The sequence below is a fragment of the Myotis davidii genome, unplaced genomic scaffold (genome assembly GCF_000327345.1).
Source record: "Myotis davidii unplaced genomic scaffold, ASM32734v1 scaffold104, whole genome shotgun sequence".
NCBI lineage: Eukaryota > Metazoa > Chordata > Mammalia > Chiroptera > Vespertilionidae > Myotis > Myotis davidii.
In genome coordinates, this window is record NW_006296625.1 from 3,586,475 (window position 1) to 3,597,024 (window position 10,550).

General features: G+C 35.0%; 1 protein-coding gene across 1 annotated transcript in view; it reads right to left on the minus strand.

Moving 5' to 3' along the window:
• Positions 1-3,758, minus strand: part of IMPG1 (interphotoreceptor matrix proteoglycan 1) — a 115,156-nt gene extending 111,398 nt beyond the window's left edge. Inside the window, 1 exon segment of the mRNA XM_015569387.1 lies at positions 3,459-3,758. Coding sequence (XP_015424873.1) covers positions 3,459-3,525 — 67 coding nt within the window. The 5' untranslated portion in view covers positions 3,526-3,758.
• Positions 3,759-10,550: the final 6,792 nt, after the last annotated feature.

The window sequence follows — 10,550 nt, forward strand, 5'->3', positions numbered from 1 at the left end:
AGAGATCATGTGATACTTGTCTTTCTCTGACTGCTTGTTATTAGGTCATTACCACATAAATACTGAATTATAATATAAACCTAAATACTATTGTGAAAAACAAACTTTGTTGCCTGAGATTATTTTAAAACAATGGTTCTCAACCTTCTGGCCCTTTAAATACAGTTTCTCATGTTGTGACCCAACCATAAAATTATTTTCGTTGCTACTTCATAACTGTAATGTTGCAACTGTTATGAATTGTAATGGAAATATCTGATATGCAGGATGGTCTTAGGCGACCCCTGTGAAAGGGTCGTTCGACTGCCAAAGGGGTTGAGAACCATTGTTTTAAAACAACATAAAAATCTGTGAACATGATTGAGGCATTACAGGTATATAGGATCTGAGTTTCCAGAGAGGGTTAGCATGCAAATATAGTTGATATTTGAGGTGGCTGCATGCTCACGATTGACAGAAATGGCCACGAAAGCAGTAGGTCATGTCATTGCTTCTTAATTAACTCACACATGTAATAGTCCTTTAGTGTGATCAGTGAAAAAAGCACGGAGGGGCCGCAGAGCAGCAATTGCTTCTTTATTTTTAAGTAAGTATATAATCTAATAAATGGTTTGAAGCGTGCCACAAATTGGATGCAAAGCATTTTTAATTTACACAGCTTTGATTTTAAGGACACCTTCTCAGATATAATTGAACAAAAATAACCTGCCTTGAACCTTTCAAATTACACTGTCTTGAGACTGTAACAGAGATTAAAAAAATATAGGAGCTGCAAAGTCAGTGTGACTGTCACTAGGCAGCTATCTCAGATATACAAATGGATCCCTGTTCTCTTCTAATGGAGCCACAATGAGGGAATATACCTTAGAGGAAATTTTATGAAAAGAATATATCCCAGTAGTAAGGATTAGCTAGAAATGGAGTGGCTTCAAATGCAAATTCCCTGACATTTCACAGCTACTAAAATAACTACCTACCTTGGTGAACTAATAATAACTTAGTTAAAGGTTTCATTTAGTATAACCAAATGTAATGCAAAAGGCACATACTGCGATAAACACCATTTCCATTTTAGGGCTTGCTAAGGGTGGGTTTTCTCTCTGCCCTTTATCCTACACATCAGAATGTCACAAGTGATTAGATGAAATTATTTATGTGAAATGGAAAGGTAAGAGGATAAAACAGTGCTGTACACACCCAGTGCAACTGGTATCCCCACGGTGGATACCTAAGAGAGGAGCCTTGGTATCTTCATGAAGTAATCGTTCTTTGAAACTACTCAACTATCTTTGTTGCACTAAACAATTTTATTTAATGAATGTTTTAAAATAAAAACCATTTCATTTTTATGTATCAGTAGAAAAACTACATTCAGAATCTGAAAAGCTTAAAGAAAACCCTTTGAAACAAGGATTGAACCCCTTAGTATTCTGTAGTGGGTACATGTAAACACTCTGGGAATTATATGGGGAGGGTGGAGGGAGTAGGGGAATCCCCTAAGGGCATAGGAAACCTTTTGAGAAGTAATTTGACAATATGAATCAAATACATAAAACTGTTTATACTGCTTAGACCCAGTAATTTTAACTTAGTGAATTTATGCTATCTTAAATACTGAGAGGCTTATGCACCAAAATGTTCACCAGAATAGTATTCATGACAATAAAACGATTAGAAACAACTATTTTACTTTTGTTGAGTATTAACAGAAAGGCACATTATACTACTTATAACATGATTCTTGTCAAAACTAGATAGCAATGCAGGAGATTCCTATGATATACTAGAATTACAAAAAGCCTGGTATAAAATTGTGTGCAACAGAACTGCAATCATGAAAAAATTAAGTAAGCATACATAGACTGAGGAACCATATGAAGGTGCTAGCATACGCTGTGTTTGGATGGAAGCACTATGGGTAATTTTTCACATCTTTTTTATTTTTCAAATAATTTATATTAACAAAACCAAATTCTTGAATTGTAACACCCAATTGTTATGCAAGGCAAGCTAGTTGTATTACATTGAAATCTTCTCTCTCCTAAAACCATTTTCTATGTAAATACATTCATGATGGGTAATTAGTCACAAATGGGAAACCAGTCTGGCTGAAGTAAATAAACTCTAATTAATGTAGACCCCACTAATTGAAGATTAACAGAAATCCAGATTTGAGATTCTTACAGCATCAAAAGCCCCCAAAAAGTAACATGTTAGGATTTTTTATTTTATAGTTATAATATTTTGTTTCATAGAAATAGGTATACAACAAATTGTAGTTTTTTTGGTGGGCTTATGTTATTATACTTTCTACATATAATTATGCAATTTGCAGTTGTTTGTAAGGGCTGATATATAATATACAGATAGAAAAAATAGTGAAATTATTAACATACTTAAGTAAACAAACAAAAAACCAAAGCTGATTTGCCTAGTCAAGTTTGTGAAACAGACAAATTGACTTGCTTAGCATATTAAATTCAGAATACACTAAAATACCACAATTTTTTAAATTAAAATATTTTTGCTAAATTAAACATTTATATGCAATTGACAGTTGAAAGGGCAGGTAAGTAAACTTTTGCTTCCCCCACTATCATTTATGTAGCAAAACATAAAGGGAATTTTTATATAACATTTTCCAGAAATTCTTTTCTCCCTACAAATGCAACCACTAAAATTATATGTAAAATAACTGACAGAATCAGTTATTGTGTGACTTATAAGCATACAACTATTTGTTTGTACTTTTCTATGGACATTTTAAACCAATCGTTCAGTTAACATGTTAATTGTCTGAAACTATGTCATCCTTAAAGAAGAACTGAAAATTATTGATTTCAAATGTCTTAAAAATATCATGTCTTAAAAATCAAGCTGATTCTTTAAAAAAAGTGAAGCTTTCTTCAAGTTTTAAAAATACATTGTTTTTAAAAATATGCCTGTTTTGTAGTTTGCTTTAATTTTAGATTCATTTGAAGATTTGCCATAAGAACATTCAGTGCCTAGTTTTTATATACATAAAACTTCAAAAACTACCAAACTTCTGAGTTGGTTGTAATCATAAACTCTGAAGCTAAAGCAGATTTTCTATTTTCTAAGGAAAGCAACTCGTGATTTAATTGTGAGAAGGTAAGAAATATACTTTTTGTCTGATCATAAATGAAAAAACAGTAATTATATTTTTTAGATTTTATTTGTCAATTTTAAGGAGTTGGATGCATTCGTCTCTCCTATTTTGTTAATATAAATTGTAATTTAGGATTATGTAGTAAATATTTAATAAAGTAAAAACCATTTTGGACAATCATTTAATCAATCATTCAGTATTTATTTAGGGCCTCTCATATACTAGCCCTCTGAGTTACAGTGCTAACCTTGTTGATTTTGAATGTTCACTTCTGTAAATAGATTTTACAGGTAAGCAATTTAAAAATAAACAAGTTTAAACAACGTACCTTTGTTTCCTTGAACTTGGAGAAAAATCCAAATAACAAAAATAGCCCTTCTGGTTTCCAAATACATTCTGACTTTTGTGCATTGGTAAATCTGGTAACAATCATGGAAGGGCCCCAAATCTCATTACAAAAGAAAAGGACAGAAATATGGGAAAGAATTAAATACTGATGCAAGTTGAGTGAGGATAACCTTCTTGGTTTACCTTCACGAGGGTGCGGATTAATGAAGAACCCGAAGCAGTGTCTGTTTCTGGAGTAAATCTGCTTATCTGCTTCTCAGGTGTAAGCTCTGCGTAAGGGCCAGCTGGAGGAAGCTTTATCTCATTAGCCTTCTGGAAGAGCACCTGTCCGCCTAGCCCCAGGACCCCAAATGCCATTATAAACAAGTGTCCACAGACAGAAGTATTGCTTTTTTTCTTAGTGATTCACCTGTTTCAGTGACACAGAGAGCTAGGGGACATTCTGCCACATGCAGAAGAAGGCTGACAGTTGGGGTCAAATGTGTTCCAAAATGACACCCACAGGAACATCCACTGAGAGAGCGTAACTGCTGTCCCTGGGAGCATGTGGTTATTCAATATGTGTTAGTCTCTGGAGGCTGCAAGCCTCATAGAAATGTACTGCGTTGTAAATGGCTTTCTCTCTGGCATTGCATACAAATGACTTTTTGGTTTGTTTTAAGTCTGGTTTTAATTTTTTAAAATTTGTTACTCATGCACAGAGTAGAATCAAATAGTTCTACAAAGTTTGTGAAAAATAATGCTGCCATACCTCCATTCAAAAGCAATCACTTTTTTAAAAAGACATTTATTTATTTTTTAAAAGATTTTAAATTGATGTTTAGAGTGAGAAGGGAAAGGGAGAGAGAAACATCAATGTGAATGAAACACTGATAGGCTGCCTCCTGCATGCCCCCTACAAGGGATGAAGTCCACACCACCGTATGTGCCCTGACCAGGAATCAAACGGACAAACTTTTGCGTGATGACCAACTAGCTGAGCCACACCAGCCAGGGCCAAAGGCAATCAGTTCTTTAATTCTTTAAGTTAATTCTTCTAGTATTTTCATTCATACCTGGAAATAGTATGCTTCTATTACTACTTTTTCATTTTCACTTTTAGATATTATCAAATGAATATTGAGCATATCTTCCCTTCCACACACACCCTTCCCATTCTTCATAAACATGTACTTGTCCCATCCCTCCATCCACCTCAGTATCACTGTATTTTCAGTTATCAAATATTCAGTTTAACATCACTGTGACTATATACATGCTACATAGCCGAGCTATGGAGTACTCTGCAATTACTAATATGTATTGAGCTCTTATGTTGTGATAGGCACTGTCCTTATAGATCCACATAGTTTATATATATCCAATACACACACACACCTATATATTACTAAATGCAACATCATGAGGTAAGCAGTAATTATTATTATCTCTATTTTATATTTGAAGAAAATAAGGTGTATGTGGCAGAGTCAGGAACTCAAAGAGACTGGTTCAGGACCCTAATACAGGTGACCATTATCCTCTCCAATGCTTTTTGCAGTTGTCTCATTTATTTCCCCTTCATTTTCTACAGGCAAAACCATAAATTCTCTCCAGATGCTACCCCAGATATGTAAATTTCTTCCTCATAAGGTAGTCTGTCTTTCCCAGGACTTTCTTACCTTCTCTAGGCTGTATTAATGTCTTGTTACAGTCACAGCAGGCATCTGAAGATCTCCCTTGACAATCATCCTGGGGATTCCTTTTACCTCTTGTGTTGGATCCCCTGTTTTCTGGATCCCATGTTGCCTCCTTTCTGAACCTAATCTCTTGTTTTAGCAGAGCACATGTCCCAGTAGATTACAAGAGAAAATTCATAGATAAATTTGGGCTCTAATGCTTGAAAATGGCTTCTGTCTGTCCTCATCCTTTGATTGATAGTTTGGCCAGTGTTATAGACTGAATGTTTGTGTCCTCCCCAAATTCAAATGTTGAAAACTAAACCCCCCTGTGATGGTATTTGGAGGTGGGGCCGTTGGGGGGTGATTGGGTCATGAGGGTTAAGCCCTCATGAATGGAATTAGTTCTCTTAAAAAAGAGGCAGCAGGGGGCTCCTTTGCTTTTTTTTGTCATGTGAGGCACAGGGACAAGATGAATCTCTATGAACTAGGAAGTAGTCTATCATCAGACACTGAATATACCTGTACTCTAACCTCAGGCTTCCCAGCCTCTAGAACTGCAAGAAATAAAAGTCTGTTGTTTATAAGCCACTCTCTGGTACTCTGTTAAAGCGACTGGAACGAACGAAGACAACTGGATATACTTGCAGAATTCTAGGTTGGACATAAGTTCACTTAAAATAGTAAAAACATTAACCCACTTTCTTGTAGCTTTTTTGCTGCTAAAATCTGGAATCCTTTTTGTTCTTGGTTCTTTGCATAAGATCTTTTCCTCACTGGAAGCTCATAGAAGACTTTTCTTTGTCCCCGGTGTTCTGATACCGCACGGTGATCTTGCTGGTTGCAGCTCTATTTTAATCCATTGCATGGGGGCGTTTAGAGGAACTTTAATCTGGGTATTTATGTTCTTCCGTTATTGAAAAACTCTGAGATATTTGATTTTTATATCTCATTTTCTAATTTTCTCTTTCTGGAGTCCATATTATTTTGATGAAGACATTCTTGAACTCGTTCTTTAACTTGTAATATCTATCTTTTTCTTCTAACTCTTACTCTTTATGCTCTGATTTCTAGAACATTTTTATCAACTTAATATTTTAAACCTTTGATTTTTATATGTCTACTGTCATTGATAATTTTTATGGAATTATTTTTGGAGGTTTTTTTTTTCTTTGCTTTTTATTTTAATAAGATACTGTTTTAGGATTTTAGGGAAACAATTTAATTTCTTTAAAAATATTTGTTTCAAAAATTATTTTCTTCTTAACTAGTCTCTATTTTATCCAAGCTGCATTTTAAAATTTATTTTTTATATTAGAAGCTTTTCTCAAATATCTGGTAATCCTTCACTGACCATTCACTTATATTTAAGTCTGTGAATAACTGACTGAAAGCTCTGTGCATGAGACTGAAATTTGTCAGCGTGGTCTTCATGTAGGTTAATCAGGCTGGGCTACCTCCTTCTTAGGGTTCTAAGATAAAATACAGGATGCCCAGTTAAATTTAAACTTAAGATAAACAAAAAAATTTTTAAAATATAAATGTGTCACAAATATTGCATGTGATATACTAAAAATTATTTGTTTATCTAAGATTCAAATTTAACTGGGTATTCTATATTTTTATTTGCTACATCTGGCAATCCTCTTTCTAAAATACCTGAACTCAGTATCTTTAAATATTTCCTCTGCAGGTGGTCAGATATTCCAGAATAGACTACTAATCTCTTGATATTAGGATAAAGACCAACTCTCAATGTATCAGCACATAAGCTGAGAATGATGTCTGGGGCTTTAATATTATGTATACGTATATTTTAACTTAATTTTTCTACTTTCAGAGAAATACCATCACTCTCACATTTGCCAAATATTTAATACTCCAGACAATGTTTTACCCTGACAGAAAAGAAACCTTCAGCCTTCTGTTGAGTGGCCAAGAGGCAGTTACATGAATGAATAGAATAGGAAGGGGATTTGGAGCTCAAACTAATTATTAGATATTTCAACTTATCCTTTTATTTTTAACACAATCCTTCCATGTAAATTGGGTTGTTTCTGAACTTTTTCTACTGTCAGTTTAAGATTTGCCTCTCTAGGTCTGCTACTGAAACAGGAATTTTAGGGGAACAATGGCAGGTTTAGGGAATTTTTAGAATTGGGGTCCATGGGAAAAACATAGGGCATTTCCATGAGAAGGTACATTTCCATAACACAAGGAAGCAGCAACAGGTATATTTCCATAAGACAAGGTAACTGGAAGTAGCCAAAAAAAGTCTATACTATTTACAAAATAAAGAAGGAAGATAGCCCAGAAGGAATAGGGGGACAATGAGGGAGGAGGGCCTCAGGAGTCACTATAGTAACCAATTCGAAAGGGAATATTGACCAAATCAGAGGGGATGTCAGGACACAGGAACTATAGCCTTTATAAACCATGGAAACAGGAAGTCGGTGGACCCTTTCCCCCTCCCATGTGGGAGTCCATTCTGTGGGGCTATTACCCTCTGCGTGGGAGGGTACTTGGGAGTCTGTACTTGTTCCTCAATAAATCTCCACTTTGCTATACCACCCTCTGTCCGTGGATTCATTCTTTGACTCTGGTGGACAAAGAATCCGGGTTCCAGTACAAAAATTCCGTATCACTACCATCCATCCATATTTTAAAACTTTGCTTCAACATACATGTCCAGCTTAATAAAATTATTATAAAGTGAAACCTAGCTATATATAGGTGAAAACATAGACTATTAAGAGCACCCCACCATGGTCTTACTCACAAACACAAACTTTTCTTCTCCATTGTGGACGAAAGGGGCCACATGCTGACCTGACAAGCTCAGGGAAGGCCTGCGTGGCAGCCTAGCAGACTCAGAGACCTAAAGTAACCACAAAGGATGGTCTGAAATTAAACTTTAACTAAAAGCAGTTATGGTGGGCAGTTATGTCCTGGGCCAGTATCTTCACTGACAGATCAACTTTGATCCTTACTGAGCCCATTTGCCTTTTTGCCTCTAGGATAACATACCCTTGGAATGTCTGGGTAACTTGTAACTTCCCTTTTTCTGGAGTCCCTGGGGCACTACCAAATGTGCTGGGCGCCTGGACAGATACTACAAATTCCTTCATTATCATGTTAATTGGTCCTGCACCCACCTAAGTATGTATCCATCATTTTACTTTTTATCCTATCCTAGAGGTTCCCCCCCCACCCCCCTTCGCTTAATCCCACCTCCTTAAATCTGTCACCAATGAATTTCATGTATAAATACGGATGTAACCCCGCCATTCTCCGGAGCACTATCTCAATTCCTTGAGGTTCTGCTTCCCGGCATCTGTCGACAGTTTGGCTCAAATAAACTCACAAAAATTCTTTACAGGTTTCAAAGGTTTTTCTTTTATGTTAACACCATTAAATATAATTATTTTTTGGATGTCTATGATAATCATTTATTTGCTTTTCTTAATTCATTTACTACTTAACTATACATCTGTAAGCACTGTAGTTTACTTCTTCCTACCCTATCACTATTTATTGAAAAAATTATTATTTTCCATACTGCTTTGAAGTTCCATAAAATCTTTCATATACTCATGTTGTTTCAATCCTTTTGCTCCCTCCTATTTTATTATATTGACTCATCTTTTATTTTACTGTTTTCTCTTCAGCTGGATATAATGTACTTAATTTTAGTTATTGCTTTTTTAGTCCTGGGATTTCAATTTGGTTCTTTTTCAAGTCTGCTTCATCATTTTAAAAAATAGTTTATATCAATGCTAAAGTTCTAAATCTTGTCTTTTATCTCATTGAATAAGTAAGAGTACTTTGATAATTCCAAATTCCAGAGCTCTGGATGTTGTTTCCATTGCCTTGCTTTTTCTGTTTTTTTTTTTTAATTTTTTTTAAATTTTATTTTATTTGTTAATATCTTATTTCCTTGTATAAGTGGTTATTTTTATTTATTTATGCCAGACATTATATTTTAAGAGTTGTACTACAATAAGCAAGACAAAATGGTATTGGTAAAAGATATACATGAATATTAATGGAATGAAATAAAGAGTCCAGAAGTAGACTCACACAAATGGTTGATTGATCTTTGACAAAGTTGCAGAAGCAATTCCATGGAGACAGGACTATCTTTTCTACAAATAACATCATATGCCACTGACCACCCCCTGTTCCCCACCCAACAAACAAAAAATGGACCTAGAAACAGACATTACATCTTATACAGAAATGAAAAATGAATCACACACATAAATATAAAATGCACATAAAAATTCTAGAAAAAAATATAGAAGCAAATTTTTAGGCTAGGTGATGAGATTTTAGATACAACATAAAAGCATGATCCATAAAAGAAAAAAAAGGACAGATTTTGATTTTACTAAAATAATTAACTTCTGCTCTATTAAAGAGACTGTAAAAAAAATTAAAAGATAAGCCACAGATTTGGAGAAGACATTTACAAAATACAAAATATACAAAGAAAATGTAAAACTCAACAATAAGGAAATCTAACAACTTAGTTAAAACTGAGTCAAAGATCTCAACTAGAGCCCTTTCCAGAGAAGGTATACAGATGGTAAATAAGCATATGAAAAGATACCCAACTTCGGCCTCATCATGCAGAAATGCAAATTGAACATCAGTGAGATATCACTACATGCATATTAGAATAACTTAAATGAGGGGAAACGTTGGCACCACAATTGCTGGCAGAGATTCAGAGAAACAGAAACCCTCACTTATTAGTGGTGGGAGTGCAACTTGGTGCATGTGCCTTAGAAGACAGTTTTTTTACAAAACTAAAATAGTCTTTCCATTCAATCCAGCAATCACTCCCAGGTATTTACTCAATTTATTTGAAAAGTATGTCAACACTAAAACCTGTACTTGAATTTTGATAGCAATCTTGCCATCATTGCCCAAACCCCAATGCAATCAAGATGTTCTTTAGTAGGTGAGCTAGTTAATAACTATGTGTATCCATGACAAAATGCTATTAGCAATAAGAAAGTATGAGCTATCATGCTGTGCAAAGACATGGATGAATCTTAAATGCACATTGCTAGACTAAAAAAGCCAGTCTAAAAAGGCTGCATACTTTATCATTCCATTTATATGATACTCTAGAAAAGACAAACAGGTAAAAAGATTAGTAATTTCAGGGATTTTGGGGTGTGTGTGCTTTGAATAAATGAAGCGTAGGAGATTAGGGTAGTGAAACTATTTATAATAATAAAAGGGTAATATGCTAATTAGACTGGACATCCTTCCAGATGAAGCCGGTGCTGCAGCCGCCCAATGGAGGCATCCGCCGCGGCTGTGAGGGATGGATCCAGGCAGCCACCGTGGCTGCGAAGGCCTACTCTTGGACTCATTTCATGCATCAGGCCTCTACTTATACA